The following is an 18,070-nucleotide window of genomic DNA, read 5'->3' on the forward strand; positions in this document are numbered from 1 at the left end:
GTAAATTAGTAAACAACAAACATATAAGTAATACATAAATGTTCTCTGTACATACTTCAACTCTTCCTGGTGGGATTTCTTCCTCCATGGGGCCTGGTGGACTCTGGACTGTGGTCTCTGGTACTTGACTAAAGGCAAAAGTGACAAAAATAGAACTACAATGTCATATCTTTCCAGTGTGTGTTACTTGACATGCATTGCACATCACTTGCATACTGGAAATGTACATAATCCATAATCTTAGCTTCCTTGTTAAATAGTTGCAAACCTTTGTAGCATAATTATACCCCAATACTAATGTTTTACATTGTGCAATCAGTCACTCATCACTAGTATGTGTATTGATCATACTTTCCACTTGGAGGAAATGAGTCCAGCAGCTGCAGGCACCACCACCGCCGTATTGCTGGCATGTCAAACTGATAAAAGATGACCATTTGAGATTTGTAAAATGTTAATTACAAATAAAACGATTTTTTCACTGTCCATTTTCTCTACAAATGATTATATATTTATACAAACTCACCACAGTGAAATCTCAAAATTTCCCTGGCCACATAGAGGGCATACTGAAAAACAATCAAAACTCCTGTGTTGTATTAACAAATACATCTTACAAAATGCAGTGTGTAGTGTGTGAAAGACACAGGTAACATTACAGCAATTCTAAGGTAACTTACCATCAACATAAACACCCCACAGTCAATGCCTCCCAGTTGCAGTGGTGCATTCTGTAAATTATGTGGAATAAGACAATTACCATTCAATGATTATACTTTACTGGCAGAAAACATTTTCTGTTTATATGCAAAGAAATGAAAAGGCTTTACCTCAAAGTGTGCCAAGACATGTGCAGTCCACTGGCCATGACAAATGTGATTCGCCAAGTTCCTGTAGTAGAACCATAGTATAGCTGTAAGTATTGTGCTTTATTTCTTGAACCGGCATAAGTATGGCGAGTAAAAAAAGAAGATGATCATATTGAAATTAAAAAATAAAAGGTTGGGGGTTTAAAACAGAACTACCCCCTCATGTTACAGTCAGTGGTTGTGTTTCATTGCAGAATTTGACTACTATTACTATTACTACTTCTGAAAATAAGTATTATGTATGCCAAAGGACATATTTAGCAATACAAGAAACATGACCAGAACTGACTGAACCAAAAAGTATGGTCTCAAACTAAACTACCATACTTGGGTGTCAAATTCCAGTTCTCCAAGGATTAAGTATGAACAAACTGTAGTGTTAGTATGAACGCAGAACAGTACATATTTTCCTGAAATTAAAACCTGAAAATGTCAATGTAGCGTCCTTGTCCAAAGCCTACAGGGTTTAGGGAGTCAAGATATATCAACTCCCTAGACTTTGGCTTCAGAATCTGTGAAGAATATGACATAAAAGGCTCCAAACTCGTTAAAGTGTCTTTGTGACCATGTTTGTGATGAAAAGTACTATACAAATAAACTGAGTCAAATTGAATGGACTATTTCAATGGACTATTCAGAGATCACAATGCACACAAGTACATGTTTACAAAATACTGACAGTTCCATTAAAAAGGGACATATTAGTACACTATGCAGGCTCAAAAAAGCAAAGCAGCTATGGAAAAAGGATACAAACAAATAGTGAACATATACAGCAATTTAGGTTAACCTCATGTACTTTCTATTTGAACAATTAACTAACTAGCATTAGTATAATGGAGTCCTTGATTCTATACATTACATCTACATGCAGTACATAAAATATGAGACAGGTAACTTACACATAAAATCCAGTGGCCCGATTCCCAGGACGGGAGAAAAATGATGTCCTTGGTTGAGGCATTGTCCTGTGAGATGGGATGAAAAACATGATGAAACAAACTGCAGTAAACAGTCAACTAGTTAACAAATCATTGTATGTGACACAAATTTTAAAGGACACCAACAGGTAAAGCCTCCAGTGGATTGCCAAACAATGGTGGTAACCACGTCACCACCACATAGCTGTTCACAGCGAGGACATCTTTGCCCTGAAGAGAAATAAAGAAATTTGTGCCGTTTGTGCCACTATAAATCTTTCATAATTACTACACGTACGCTCAAATACACCAACAAAAACAACCAAACTGACCTCTGAAGCTGCCATTTGAGTTATTAAGCCAAAACAACCATTGGCAATCTGTAAAAAGTTAAATTTCATTAAATGTTAAAAAATAAATAAATAAAAAAGTGAGAGAAGAACAAAAACACAATGTATTCACATTATAAAAACACATACACATTTAATTCAGTATAAACTGCAAGAAATGTGGTCAATTACCGTCGCCTCTAACTCCAAATCCAAACCCAATGACCAAAAGTCACTTCTCTTTAATGCACAGGTTGAGCTCAATTGTACAATCTCTTCATTTGGATCATTCTGTCTATCCAAGACATAAGCCAGCTGGATAAAGGAGTGAAAAACAGTTAAATAATTAATTTTAATAGCTAAATTAACAGTTATCAATAAACATTATTTATGAAAATGTTTGCAACGTTTATAGGTCACCCGATCATGCTGTGCTGGTAGAAGATCAATAGCCCAAAATGTCCTGTTCTCTCTGTCGTTTGTAAGGTCTGTTGTCAAATCTTGGGTCAGGTCAGACATGGGTTCTGGACAGTCTGAAAAGAAGATATATTATTATGACCATGATTGTTTTTACTGGCTTCACCAATTGATTATTGTTACCATTTGTTGCCTCACAACTCCACCCATGTACATCAACTTAAGACAAAGGATATTCTGATTTAACCATTGTTCAGTATCTTCTACATTACTCCACAGAGTTCAAAGTAGTGTATGTACACATTGATTACTTACATTTATTGTTAAACTTCTATGCATCATTCTTTTCTACTTACATTCCACACCCTCACCGGTCTGTGACGTTTCCTCTGATTCAGTGGGCAGCTGCACAGCTGTGCCTGAAATAAAGAACTTTAAATCACTTGAGATATCTTGATGACCACAACAAGATAACTATTGTGACAAAAATCTATTTGAATGAATATAGAGAAGTATATTACCCAGTGTTATTTGCCCATTGCTGTCTAACTGTAGCTGGACATCCGTGCCAACCATCTTTTGTATGCTGGCTTGGGTTTTCTTATTGCATGTAGTATTGTAGTGATGCAGTATGTTGCGCATCATGAAAATGTGTGAAGATGGACTGAGTGTGTTCATGAAGTAGTTCTTTTTCTTTAATTCAGCAAATAGTTGTTCAGCACATTGGCTGTTTACCCAACCAGCCAGCTGAGGAACAAGCTCAATTTTTCTTAGGGCATCTCTGGGATCCAGCGAGTTAATGAGAGTACTGACATGCCACAGTAATGGAAAATAACGGACACAGATGAATTAGTATGATAGTGCATTATAAATGCAGTTTGACTGAGTCCTGTGCCAGGTGTGGACCTAAAGCATAGTGGTCATGCTTGCTATTGAACTGCTTACAGTACAGCTATTACATTCTTCAGGCAGAGGATCTGTTTCCTCCCTGTTTTAGCCAAGGCCACCATTGCAAATAAGAATGTTCTTAACTGATTTGCCTCATTAAATCAATATATGCATCACTTTATGTCAACCAGAGGTGACTGTTCTGTTTAAGACTTGTGATTAGAAGACTAATAATAAATGATCTTACCAGAGGCTCCCCAGACCTTCTGAAAGACCTTGTCATAAGAGGATCTGTTCCTCATTTCTCCCCTAAGTCTTAAGACAAGGTCCATCTTCGAGCCATTTGAGTCAAGGCCACATTGCTTGCACAGCGTTCGAACCATGCCCACCTATTATTTCAATGCAAAAGGAAATCAATAACCACACTAATATTTGGCTCAATTTACAACACTTAATTATCAATTACTTTAATTAGCTCGTACCCTGAGGGTAGTCAGAACGTCTTCAAGCCTCTCCTCAGTTATATTTAGATCAGCCACTTCAGAGGACTGCCTTGGTCCATGGAGCTTGGCATATTCAGTGTTTAAAACACTGGCATCTTTCCTGGTCTTTGGACCAATCCAAGGGGCCCAGTTGTCATACGAGGGAGAAACCACAAAGGGGTTCTTTCTATTGCCTTCAGAGTGGAAAAAATCATTACAAATATCCATCCATTTTCTTTTACCGCTTATCCTTTCTGAGGGTCGCGAGGGAGCTGGAGCCAATCTCAGCTGACATTGGGCGAGAGGCGGGGTACACCCTGGACAGGTCGCCAGTCCATCACAGGGCACACATATAGAAACAGACAAACCATTCACACTCACATTCACACCTATGGGCAATTTAGAGTCACCAATTAACCTGTTTGTGCATGTTTTTGGTCTGTGGGAAGAAGCCAGAGAACCCAGAGAGAACCCACGCAGGCACGGGGAGAACATGCAAACTCCACACAGAAGGGCCCTAGCCGGCCGGTGGGTTCGAACCCAGAACCCTCTTGCTGTGAGGCAATCGTGCTAACCACTACACCACCGTGCTGCCCTCATTACAAATAATTTGGACTGATTGAGCATTAATACAGTAGAACGGTTGATATATGAGCACAGTGGACCCACAGTGATACATCTAAGCCATTTGTTGACTACAGAAATATTGAACAGAGACGGTTGATTCACAATAAATAATAGAAATGAAGTAAAATCATTCCGTTACTGTACTTGCAAAAATGCTATATTCTTTTGTATACTTTGAGTAAAAGATACTCACTTGGTAATAAGCCTCTGCAAACAAGCTCGGAAGTCACAGTCTTCCAAAAGTCCTCTATGTTTACATTTCCATCAAAGTCCTCTGGTGGTCCCTCCAGATCACTTACTGTAAAATCTTTTAAGAGTATTAAGAAAACATTGTAAAATTCTAAAAGAAATGGTATCTCTAGAATAAGATGAACTTCCATTACTTTAGGGACTTACCAGGCATGTTGAAAACTGCCTTTTTGTGAAGGTCCATCATGACGACTGCTGGATGGTATCCACACTTAATGCAGGAATACATGTAGTCGTGCTTCGTGAGAGCTTCAAAGTGCATGTATGCATGAAGTATTGTGTTCTTACTGGGAAATTTCTTCAGTTCAGTCTGCTCCAACACTTCAATGGCTCGACTAACAGCATGGTGGGTCTAGAAAAGTATATAAGACTCAGTCAGGGACATACTCAAAGGATAAGAATACTACAGCATTCCTTCCAAAATGATGGCTTCTTACCTGGAGTGATGCACGTAGGAAGATGCACATATGTAATGTTATGATAATGTGATCATTAAAATTATGAACACCATCAGTCCACTCCTGATAATGATAGGTCAGTCCACAGTTACTGCACATCCTGCAGTAGGTAGAAATGCCTACAAAACAAAAACAAAAAAACAAAAAGTGACTGTTATATTATATCTAAAAATGTAACTCATATCTGGCAAGTTCACAGTGCAATGATAAAATTTAGTTTACGGTTAGTTTGTTTTTAACATTAGTTAAGTTGATCTAGATAACATTTCTTTTGAGCTCACCTTCTAGAACACCGGTATATGTGACCAATCTTGCTTTTTGTGTGATCAGCACTGGCTCACTGAGGGCTATGTTCCCTGCACACTCTTGGCATGTTGTTTCCTTGGGAATAAAGTGTCTTGGGAAGTATTCAGCTGCCCTGGAGCCGCTGGTCAGATCTTGTAGTAACAGGGCAGGTATGGATTTATTTTGCATCAAGTACGTGACCCTCCTCTTGAGACCTGCATCATCGGAAGGGTATGCTGGTCCTTCTCCAGCTTGTTGTGCTTGTTGCTGGTCAGTCTCTCCCTCAGCATCACTCTCCATGGCCGTCACAGTAGTAAAGATCTGCCTGTCCACCTGAAAAAGATGCCACTTGGCAATGGTTTTGTGGAGACAAGATTGTCTTGGTTTGGCACATGGGCAGTGCCATGTATTATTTTTAGAGTCATAAGCAGCTATTACCCTACCAAGTCTGCTGTAATAGGACACTTTTGGCTCAAAGATGGAAATATATTTCTTTGAGGGAGGCCTCCCCATGGTCACCTCAACCGAAAGAGGAACACCTGATATTCTAGCTTCTTCTTGCCTATTTAAGCATGTTCTTTTTCTGTCCTCGGAAAACATTTTGGCAGCTATCATTTCAGACAGCACCTCCTCTTGAAGATGAACTGGTGTAGCCTGAGAATTTGGGAAGAATTGCAGAGATTTTAAATGTTTGCACTCAAAAAGGGCAATTCCACTCCTTGCAGCAAATTCTGTATTTGTATTGCATTCCTCCATTTCGCAAATTACTTGATGGCTTGCACCCCATGTTTTTTTTTTAATATGGATAGGTGTGCATGGCTTGAAAAAAGATTTTTCGACAGCAAAAATCCCATTTTGGGGGTCCACACACTGGCATGCAAGGTGGTGTTGTTCTGTGATGTCTTCTACCCTCCTTTTGTGCTTCCTCCTGATATGAACCAGCAGGTTCCTCTTGTTTAATCTGAGCCCACAAATACTGCACTCCACCCGTTTTTGCTGACGCACAGACAGTCTTACTGGTGCCACTGCCAAGCTTGGAAGACTAGACTGGGGTGCTGGAGGAGAAAACGGCAGTACTGGAGGACTAGACTGGGGTGCTGGATGAGAAAACAGCAGTACTGGAGGACTAGACTGGGGTGCTGGAGGAGTTGTGGGTGGAGGCTGTCCGGAAGATTTGTGTTTTTTGCATGACGATAAATATTTAATGAATTGGAACTTCTTGAGTATAGTTCCGGAACAGTAGCAGCAATGAAAAAGTGCTAAGGGTCTGCAGTTGAATGGCACTTCATGATGATTAAATCAAAAAATTTTTCAAGAGAAAATGTTTTATCAGTTGTCTTCTTTAAAATAATTAAATTGGCATAAGGCACATAGCTTTGGAGTTGTGCAAAAACATTGCATCTCCAAGAAGTAAAATTTTCAGTATGAAGGAAAAACTAATACAAGTCCCATTAATTGTGTATAAGTCACAAGGTGTTCAAAATGTATTCTATTGGTCATAGAGTTATTGTCATTTGTTTTACAGATATATCAATTTGGGCTTTTAAGGTTTAGGGTTCATGTTATGGTTATGTTTAAAGTTAGGTTTATGGGTAGGCCGTACACTATTGTGTTTCATATGCTTGCCTTACGAGCAGCCATGGCCTAAAATAATACATAGCTTTATAGAAGACTGAGTATAACATAAGTGAGATGGCTATAATTAGTTCAATTAAAAAGGAAATGTTTCAATGGCTGTTTAACATTTTGTTGATCTACAGGTTAAAAATTACAATGCGATACATTAATAAAGAAGCATAACACACGAAAAATCCACATACCTTCATGCTGAACTGCCAGGCTGAGATGGTGGTTCTGTATGTGGTGTTGAAGGTGGTATTATTCATTGGGATGGTAGACTTCAGGGTTGCAGAATGGACAATGATATTTTGTGCAACACACAGTGCATTGCTGTATTTGGGGATTCTGCCCTCTTTTTAAAATTGTTGGATGCATCTGTGGATCACAACACACACACACACACACACACACACACACACACACACACACACACAGCACAAAATATTTCATACACGTGTTTTCACGGTTGCCAACTCTCACGCATTTGGCCTGAATATTCTTGGATTTAGCCACTACGTTACAGTAGTGTGTTTGCGAATCCCCCCTCCCCCACCCCGTAAACTATCTCAATCGGCACCCATTCCAATTAAACTACACCGGAGAAACTACACGCTCGGCAAACAAAACATCTGGCCAAACTAGCTAGCGAACGTTAATATCATTAACTAGTAACTAGTGACATAGTATATTGTTTAAAATCCCCTTAGATAGTTGTCACTTACCTGCTAGCGATCTTTTGGCGGTACACGGCTTGCTGATGAATAAATTAACACACAGCAACCCCGCCCACAGGAGCAAATGTTCTGCAGTGAGGAGTACTTGCATCACCTGGCCAATACCATCCCTACAGTGAAGCATGGTGGTGGCAGCACCATACTGTGGGGATTTTTTTCAGCAGCAGGAACTGGAAGACTAGTCAGGATTGAGGGAAAGATGAATGCAGCAATGTACAGAGACATCCTGGATGAAAACCTGCTCCAGAGCGCTCTTGACCTCAGACTGGGGCGACGGTTCATCTTTCAGCAGGATAACGACCCTAACCACACAGCCAAGATTTCAAAGGAGTGGCTTCAGGACAACTGTCCTTGAGTGGCCCAGCCAGAGCCCAGACTTGAATCCGATTGAACATCTCTGGAGAGATCTGAAAATGGCTGTGCACCGACGCTCTCCATCCAACCTGATGGAACTTGAGAGGTGCTACAAAGAGGAATGGCTTGTGGCATCATATTCAAAAAGACTTGAGGCTGTAATTGCTGCCAAAGGTGCATCAACAAAGTATTGAGCAAAGGCTGTGAATACTTATGTACATGTGATTTCTTAGTTTAATTATTTTTAATAAATTTCAAAAAAACTTCTTTCATGTTGTCATTATGGGGTGTTGTGTGTAGAAGTTTGAGGAAAAAAATGAATTTATTCCATTTTGGAATAAGGCTGTAACATAACAAAATGTGGGAAAAGTGAAGCGCTGTGAATACTTTCCGGATGCACTGTAAATAGGGTGGTGCCTGCTTAGGCCGTCGTTTATATGTCAGGCCTCTCTTTACATTACTTTAGCCTATTAGACGATTTGGGGCATGGTGTAGCCAATGAGTTCAAGTTCAAACATCATGGTATAGAAGTGGCATAGCATGTGGGCGATTCATTTGTTAATGAGTTTTGTTTTTCGCCTCGCGTTTAATTTCCGAGGTTGACGTGAACTTTTTTTCCCCAATTGGATGGTGGTAATTCAGTCATTCCGATATGAAGTAAAGGCAGTGTTGGGGCCAACGTAAGAACTTTTTGAAACAGGGAAACGCCTTTGTCTACGCCATTGATGACGCAATCCACGCCGCCTCCCACTGTAATTTTAATGGAAATTTAACCAATACAGTAACAGCCGGAAATACGTAACTGCAGGACCTCACAAAAGCCTCAGGCGCGAATTTAACGGCCTCTTTCTAACCTACGACTATCCCGTGCTAGACTCCCACCTAATTAATTTTAACACTCCCTTTGTGTCTGAACCCTTGATCACGGTTCTATTCATTGGGCCTGCTAGTTCTGAAATTATATACATCCGAATACTTGCAAGGACCCGATATTTTATCGGAGATCGCACAAACATTGTGCGGTTTGAATCAACTTTGGAGCCAGAAGACGACCGGCCTCTCTTCCAACTCCACCCACGCGTGAGTCGACGACGCCTTCCCCTGGTCAGGCCAGAGACGGATTTCCCTGGTCCCGCCAGAGACGCCCTTCCCCCGGGACAACGGTACCTGGGCAGCGTTCATTCCCTGGAGCATCCCAGATTCTCCAAACAAGAAACTTTGCCTACTGACGACGGTCAGCTATTTGAGACGGGTCGAATATCATCGGATATTCGCCACCAAGTAAGGCTGCGCATCTGGGAATTAGTCTTGTTCATGTTATAATACATTGTATCTTCTAGATTAATTGTTTGTGTAACTTTGTTTAAATTGTTTTTCTTGTTTACAACTGACGCATTATCATCCATTACATTGTACTCTCTTTCTTCCGTACAAATAACCCTTAGAGAATGGCCTACGGCTCTCCGGGCTTATAGTCAGTGGACTGTTAAATTAGGTGAACTAAGTTTCTAAATTAATTTAATCAAGCACCGCAAACTCGCAGAAACGCTTCCCAAAGCGTAAGTACCCTTGTTGTGGTAATTTCATTAATTTGTCTCTTGACCACCCAAATTTCAACTAGGTGTACGCGCCATTACGCGCTATAACCATAGTCTACCATTATAAGGCCCAAGCTATATTCTCTACCAATTCCTTCCCCCATCCTCTTCGCCCGCTACGTGTACTCACGTGCATGCGCTCTTTCTCTCCTCCTTTGTCTCCTTCCCTCGCTTTCTCGACGCGGGCATACGTGTACGCGCATTCCTTTGTCCTCCATCTTTCTTCCCTCTTCAATACATTACTTTTCCGTCACGCCCTTTTTATTTAGCTGTGTTTATGATTAGAATTCGTGTTCAATAAATACTCTTTATTGTAACCGGTTGTCCGTCTCAATGTTTTTCCAACACTGAATTAAGCCAACTAGCTATTTAAGAACGATATTTTAGGCTACTTATAAAAATCGAACTCATATAAGTGGTTGTTGAATTCATAGTATTAATTCAACTGAATGACTGTTGAATGATTTATTCAATCATTACTATTGAGTCCGTTATTAATAACGTAGCTAAATTGAAATAATTAAATGAGACTGATTCGGAATACGATATTGCCCTTCGGAACCTACAGCAGCATTAGACTCTCTTTACATTACGTTTAAATGTACTGCTTTAATTGAACATTAAAGAATGGCTTACTTCCAGAAAATGCTCATGTGCTTTCCGTCCTCATCTTCTTGCGGACTGGCACAGGACAGTGATAATATATCCCAGACAGTAATGTCTCTCCGATAATTATATAACTTGAATTTTATCTCAAACCAATTTAGTTTTACCTGTTCCACATTTTACACTTTTTATTCCAATCCTATGTGGCGCATACGTTGTTTATGTAGCCTATATAAACAAAAGTAGGATAATTACTAATGTTTAGATGTTAATTTGGATGAAAAGAAGGAAGCCTGCACACTGATATGCTCCTTGCTCACATTTATTGTAGACAACGTTTAGATCCCAGTGGATCTTTGTCCTAGTGAAGAAACATAAAGCAGTGTGCCAAAACTTACAATCAGCTTAATTTCCTCGTTCATTTATGAACAGAATAAACAACGAACAATAACAGCGAGTTCAAGTTGAAGTTTATTACAAGAAAACATCATGGCATCTTAAATACGTTTTCATATATATTTTCATGTTTGCAAAGACAACATACAACGTAGCTGTAGCAGGCAGTCATAAAACAATTGTAAAAAATTATCAACCTCTTGAAATGGCCTGGAATTGATTTCCATGGTCTTCATAAGGTATTTTATAGGCATCAGTTTATGCGAATTATACATTTTGTATGCACGCTTTTTGTTTACAATTGATTGGTATTCATCAATACATATATAGCAGGGCTATACATATCATTACAATATATTCCATATTACATACATAAATTACATATAATTTGTTTGGCAGTTACAGCAGGTACAGACTTGCAATGATTTAATAAAAAAAAATTAATTCCTAACAAATCTCAGAAATAACAGATCTGTTTGAAAGTAGTTATAATTCCCCATTAAACATACTTTCAATACTTTAAACACACTATTCTATAACTAAGAAATACTGACACGTCTTTCAAGTTTTTCATTAAGTTTTACTAAACGTTCACAGCAGTGAATGATTTTCTGACTGGAAAATTGCAATAAGCTACACGAAATTGGCAATGAGTTTCTCAGTCTTGACTGACTCACCCAGAGCAGTGCCACACGTCTCAAAATTACCAGAGGCATCTGGATCATCCAGAAAATGTGAAATCAATAGCATGCCAGTTCGCAACAATAGTTTGCGAGACCTTTAGCATTGTAGTAGACCTGCAAAATGGCATTGACACTGGTTTTATAGTGGATATTGAGGTTCAGAATTTGCTATTTTGAATAGAAGTGTCAACCAATGCAAACATGCTACCGTGCTCAGTATAATGAATTGTTGTTGTTTTAGGCAGGTGTGAAGAAATGCTGTAAAATAAGAATGCTTTCAAAAATAGAAATGTTAATAGTTTATTTTTTATCAATTAACAAAATGCATGAACAGAAGAAAAATCAAAATCAAATCAATATTTGGTGTGACCACCCTTTGCCTTCAAAACAGCATCAATTCTTCAAGGTATACTGTATATTTCTTGTTTATTCCACACAGTATTTAGTAGCTTGTTTCAGACACAGCCCTTGTATACCTGTGCTTTGATTCAGTTCCATGTTTTTCTTCCATATCTTGATTTCACTGACGTCAGTAACTACAGTGTCGGGCTGAGTTCACGTCCCTTGCATTGAGATTGTATCCCCAAAACTAAATATCAATATGAAACTGTGATTGCATCATACACGTAAAGTATGAAATCTTGCGGGGGGGAATTTGCTGTAGGGAGAGATTGCAGTAGATCCGCAGACCTTGCATATAATTCCTGCAATCTTCGCACCCTATTTGTGTTGTAAATTTTAAAGGAAAACACCAAACATTTACCCATTGTGTCATTTTACAGACACAGTGTTACTTTTTTTGACTGCCTGCCACATTGTTTCAAGATTCTATCTCTGAGAGCGCCATGCAGAACTATTCAGAGAACTGACCGTTTGCAAAGTCCCTCCACCCACAAGCCCATAAAAGCAAAATCCATCCTTGGAAGAAAGTCAATATTAGCAAAAGTAACATTGCTGCCATGGCTACTGCTTTGTTCATTGTTATTTTAAACAATCATGGTTGACAAACTCATTGCTGGTGATCTTTCTCATTGCTGGGTGGCTGCACCTTGAGGGAAAAGTCAACAATGGGGCACCCTTGGGTGATGCAGCCCATAGAGATGATATCCACATTTGGGGAGAAGTACAGGGGCAGTGTAACTGGTGTCACCCCACCACTGGCTTCAATCAGCACAGAAGGAAACTGCTGTTTCAAGGAAAGAGCTGCAGCATGCAGTACCTGATGTGAGAAAAGAATAAAAATGTATATTCCATGTTAATGTGAATAATCTCAAGCTAAATGACAGTTTGAAAAATATAGCTGTGTCACTGTGCCCAACCCTCTGATATCCAAGTTGGTCTTAGCACCCTCCGGCATTGGTGCTCAATCATGGCTCATCTGGCACTGAGAAAACACCTTCGCAAAACAGCCCCACAATTCCTATTTTGGATGTAAAATTGCCATATTCTGTCTCTTAATTAATAGCCTCATACAGAAATGTACCAGGGTAACTGGAAGGTATTGTTGCATGTCAATTACAAACACTGCCGCAAACCAGCATGAATTACATGAGTATGCATGATGCTCAAAGTAAGGCAACAGGTTTTGCTCACTTAGCCTACATAAAGTTATTTAGAAGAAAAGTGAGACAATTATGAATTTCAATTCTGATTCATGTTAAGGGGCCTTATAACAATAGGATAGTTGAGATCTTTCTTTAAAGCAGTTAGCCATCTAAGGCATGCAAGGTTGGAACATTTTTGAGCAAAATGGCCCCTGTACATTCCAGGATTTAGAATCACCATCCAACTTTACTTTTACCTTCTGCAATTGGTGCACTATTGCTATTGTTATTTTCTTTTTAAAAAAAAGTTTTTAATTTTAATTTTAAATGACTTTGAGCTATATCTAGCAGCTTATGTTTATTTCTTGCTTTTAACTTTGTGCTATGTCTAGCGGCACAGCTTTTAGCACTGCTTTTATTCTTTTCTCCCTGTTTTTATTTTGTATACAGGTTCTGTTATTTGTTAGTTGGTTAAGAATGCCATATTCCCATAATCAGTGTTGTAACATTCAAGGGAGGCACAGGTGAAAGGCCCCAAAGTGTTTGTCTTGTCTTGTTTGGGATTACAGTACATATTCCCACAATCGGTTTCGTCCCTTTCGAGGGAGGCATGGGGAAAGGTCACAAAGTGTTTGTCTTACTTGTTTGTTGTGTGGACATATTTCTCTGTATTCTTTTATCTACAATCTGTTGTCTTTGTAATTCTTTGTAATTGGTTGAATGTAAAGTACTTTGAGATACCAGTTATGTATAAAAGATGACATAGAAAGATTATTATTATTATTATTATTATTACTACTACTAATAATAATATGGTGTACCTGGTGTTTGGTAAGTGGTTGCTAGGTGGTTGCATGGGTGTGGCTAGGGTGCTGTTCGATGGTTGCCAAGTTGTTAGAAGGTGGTTGCTATGGTCCTGCTAGGGTGTTTCTAGGTGGTTACTAAGGTGTTGCTAGGTGATTGTTCGGGAGTTACTAAGTGGTTGCTAGGGTGTTGCTAGGTGGTTACTAGGGTGTTGCTCTGTGGTTGTCATGGTGTTGCTAGGTGATTGCTGAGGTGTTGATTTATAACAGCCAATCAGGAGCATGAGATGAAGATAATTGCATAATGCATGACATTTGGTTTCATGGCCGTTTTTTTAAAAGACTTCTACTACTGTAGTTCTGATGAGTTGTGTGTTCAGAGATGCTCTTCTGCATACCACTTTTGTAATGTGTGGTTATTTGCGTTACTGTCACCTTCCTGTCAGCTTTGACCAGTCTGGCCATTCTGCTCTGATGTCTCTCATTAACAAGGCGGTTTCTATCTGCAGAACTGCTGGTCACTGGATTTATTTTAGTTTTTTTGCACCAATCTTTGCAAACTCTAGAGACTAGTGTGCGTGAAAATCCCAGAAGATCAGGAGACACACAATTGGCTGATTAGATAATCATATGAATAAGTAGGTGTAATAAAGTAAAAATGTTCCTAATAAAGTGCTTGATGAAAGTAGTTCCTTTAGACTGAGATTAATGAAATAAGGTAAAATTATATTGCCAATTTCACTTAGTTTGATTTTATCTACAGTAATTGTTAGGGGTGGCAATTTTGCCACTGGTTTTCAGGAAAAAATGTGATCACAAAATAAAAACATTGAAATGAGTGTACATAGCTTTCCCATATGTTTGAACATTAAATATACTGTCATTATCCAAGTTGTTTATTAAATGCAGCCTTTTTTCTCCATTTTTATTTGGGGTGCCAATAATACTGGAGTCTACTGTATGTAGGCTAGTAGTTACAGCACTGTGCTAAAATTTTGGCACACTTGGTCAAAAAGCCTTGAACAATTAATATGAGTGAATAGAAGTGAACCTGACTTCTAAATCATACAAAATTAAACATTTGCTTTAAAATCAAATTTTAAAGCAAGATTACTTTTCATTTTAATCTTTTACAGTTTCAAAATAATAAAAAAGGAAAAAGGCCATGTGCAAAAGTTTAGTCACTCAGTACTTTGTAACTCCTCCTCAAGCAAATATAACCGCTTGTAAACGCTTCCTGTATCCAGCCAAGAGTCTTTCAATTCTTGCATTTAGAATTTCCCCCCATTCTTTCTGGCAGAACTTCTTCGGCCTCCTTGCATGTACAGCATGTTTGAGGTCTCTCCACAGATTTTCAATAATATTCACATCCGGGGAGGTATTTCATGCTTGATTTTCGAGGTATGCTTTGCATCATTGTCTTGCTGTAATGCCCAACCTATCTTCAACTTCAATGTCAGGACTGACCTTCAAACATTAGCCTCTAGAATTTCTTGATATTGGGTGGAATCCATTTTTCCTTCTACTCGCACAATATTTTCTGTGCCCCAAGCTGCCACACAATTACAAAGCATAATGGATCCACTTCCATGCTTAACATTTGGCAAGGTGTTCTTTTCTACAAAGGCTTCATCCTGTTTTCTACAAACTTACTTACTTTGGTGGGGTCCAAAAAGTAAAATTTTAGTTTTGTCAGTCTCAAGTACTTTGTTCCAAAAGGCTTCAGGCTTCTCAATGTTTTCTTTCAGGCAAGGTCTTTGTTGTTTAAATTACGTTGTATTGTTGTCCTGTGAACAGCTAGACCTACTTCATTCTGAAATCCTTTGACAACTGTTTAGAGGAACCCATGGTCGTTAACACCAGACGGAACAGCTGCTGCAGTTGGATAGATTAGAAGGCATGGAGTTACTTCAAAATAAAAAGCCTGAGAATTATACTCACCTGACTCATTGAAGCCCTAACAAGCAACTCACCTGGGTCTGGGCTCTGTTAATTATCTTCTTAAAAAGTAACAAAGAATACTTTTGCACAGGGCCCTTCTCATTTTTTATATGATTTATGAACAGTAAAAAATTTTATTAAAAAGCAACCTTTTCTTAAAATTTCCTGAAAGGTCTCATGTTTAACCATTTAGAGTTCAGGTTTGCTTTCGATTACGTACAGACTCATTGTAACAGACATTTAAATCAGGTGTGGTGTTTTGCACCGCACTGTACATTGATTTTGGCTATTCCAGATGAATCTTAATTCCAGACTTTGCTATCATTTCATTTAGTCTGGATATATTTGGTTGAACAATGATTGGGGTGTGTGTGGAGAAGGTGCGGTGTCTGTTTTCTGTGTCTGCCACCCAAAAATAAATTGGGTGCATGATGCCCCTGATTACCAGTGCTTGAACAGCATGCATGATCATGTGGCTGCAGCTCAATGCATAAAAGCATGCAGACATGATCCAGAGGTTCAGCTTTTGACCTTTGTAAAGATTGTTGGTGCCATTTCACATGCAAAAGTCTTACCATTCTTCGAGTTTACAGAAAATGGTGCAAAAAAACATCCTGTGAGCATCAGTTCTATGGGCAAAAACATCTTGTTAATGAGAGAGGTCAGAAGAGAATGACAGGCTGACATGAAGGTGACAGTGACTGTCATCAGCAACAGCTAGTAATTAGGAAAATAGTGGTGAACTAAAGAGTCTAGGGGTGTACCCCTAGGAAAAATTTTTAAATGTAAAAAATAATGATGCATTTCCTGCAATTTAAGAGTTTGACTTAAAGATTTGGGGGTCTTAGACTTGTTATCTTAAAATTCCACAAAAAACGGGTTTGTTACGAAGTCATTTCCCAACTCACATTAGGGATACTATTTTTAGTTTGTGCTGTTGTAGGCTACCTGTGTACTCATTACCAGCAACAAGATTCTAGCTCGTGTCACTGCCGAATATACAATTTCCTCCTCCATTTGACCATTGGTGGATTTTCAGTTCTGCTCTGTGAATGCAGGGCAATGCAGTTTTAATTATGTTGGCGTCAGTACAACTGGGGAACAAAACTTCCTGAAAAACGTGATTTGTTGGCTCTGATTGTCCTAACGGCAGCCTGATGGGAAGAGTGTAAAATGTTCGTGGATAGTTGGGATCGTGGGCAATGATGTTGGCCTTGCGAGGGGGTGATGCAGTCTGTTATGATATGGAGGTGTGATAGTCTGTACTTTAAAGGAACATATGCTTTCTATATGTGAGTAAATTAGTTTACCACATTGAAGACAATTAAAGACATAGGCTTTTTCACACCCAACTGAACTGGTTAAGATATTAGCAGTCACCTGTGGGGTATAGTTGTCTAGCATTATTATTTCAGCTCCGGCTCTGGCTGCCTCTATAGCCTCTTCATCATTCCTACACTCAACTTCAATCTTACTGCTGAACCCACACACTGAGCGGGCAGCTCTCACTGCCTGTGAGAGTAGAGAGGGAGGAAAGAGGATAGGGTACTGGTTATACAATCCTGCGGGAAAAAAAAAAACTGGTTATACAATGCTGAGAAGAAAACTGCAACCCTTAAACATTTGCTTGTTTATTTGACACTACATGTTTAATTTCAGATAATCATCTTCTCACCAGTTGAATATTATATAAATGCAGGACTTTCAAATTCTAAAACATCACTCGCAGTCTACAATAAGTAAATCCAACAGCAATATTACCAACAGTCTAAAGGCATTCTGATATATATATATATATATATATATATATATATATATATATATATAAAATCATAATGCCATATTTATAGTACTGTGCAGAAGTCTTAGGCACCCTAGACATTATTATATATATATATGTTTATTATCTGTACAGAATGTTATACAGGTGCCTAAGACTTCTGCACAGTACTGTATATGAAAGTCATATTTACGTACATGAAACTCACAGCGCAGAAGGCGTGTTGGTGCGGTCACAGTCTGCCTGAAATTAATGTCTTATTTATGAAGGCTACAGCTAATGAATAGGACTGCCTATGACTTGCATTTTGCAAATGAGACAGATCTTAAATGCACTTAGCGCATTGAATATCTTCACTGCATGTTGCGATATCCATGTATCCTATCCGGTGCCACGTTAAAGTCCAAAATGTGTACTGTCGCCACTATTTTTGTTTGAATTAAATGCTACATATAATGTTGCAATGAGCTATTTCCAAGATAGAATG

General features: G+C 38.8%; 2 protein-coding genes across 2 annotated transcripts in view; both read right to left on the minus strand.

The window, feature by feature from the left end:
• Positions 1–3,305: 3,305 nt before the first annotated feature.
• LOC133121216 (uncharacterized) lies at positions 3,306–9,426 on the minus strand. The gene is made up of 8 exons (XM_061230417.1): positions 9,267–9,426; positions 5,521–6,621; positions 5,219–5,358; positions 4,929–5,133; positions 4,726–4,830; positions 3,906–4,099; positions 3,671–3,812; positions 3,306–3,316 (listed from the first exon to the last, which is right to left on the minus strand). Exons 1-8 carry the CDS (start codon positions 9,424–9,426, stop codon positions 3,306–3,308), a joined length of 2,058 nt encoding a protein of 685 aa, XP_061086401.1.
• A 1,463-nt stretch (positions 9,427–10,889) lies between these two features.
• LOC133122677 (nicotinate-nucleotide pyrophosphorylase [carboxylating]-like) overlaps positions 10,890–18,070 on the minus strand; it is a 36,835-nt gene continuing 29,654 nt past the window's right edge. The window contains exons 4-5 of the mRNA XM_061232764.1: positions 17,184–17,315; positions 10,890–12,734 (exon numbers count right to left, since the gene is read on the minus strand). Coding sequence (XP_061088748.1) covers positions 12,525–12,734; positions 17,184–17,315 — 342 coding nt within the window. The 3' untranslated portion in view covers positions 10,890–12,524. The remainder of the gene's footprint in view (positions 12,735–17,183; positions 17,316–18,070) is intronic.

The sequence above is a fragment of the Conger conger genome, chromosome 2 (assembly GCF_963514075.1).
Source record: "Conger conger chromosome 2, fConCon1.1, whole genome shotgun sequence".
In the NCBI taxonomy this organism is placed as follows: domain Eukaryota; kingdom Metazoa; phylum Chordata; class Actinopteri; order Anguilliformes; family Congridae; genus Conger; species Conger conger.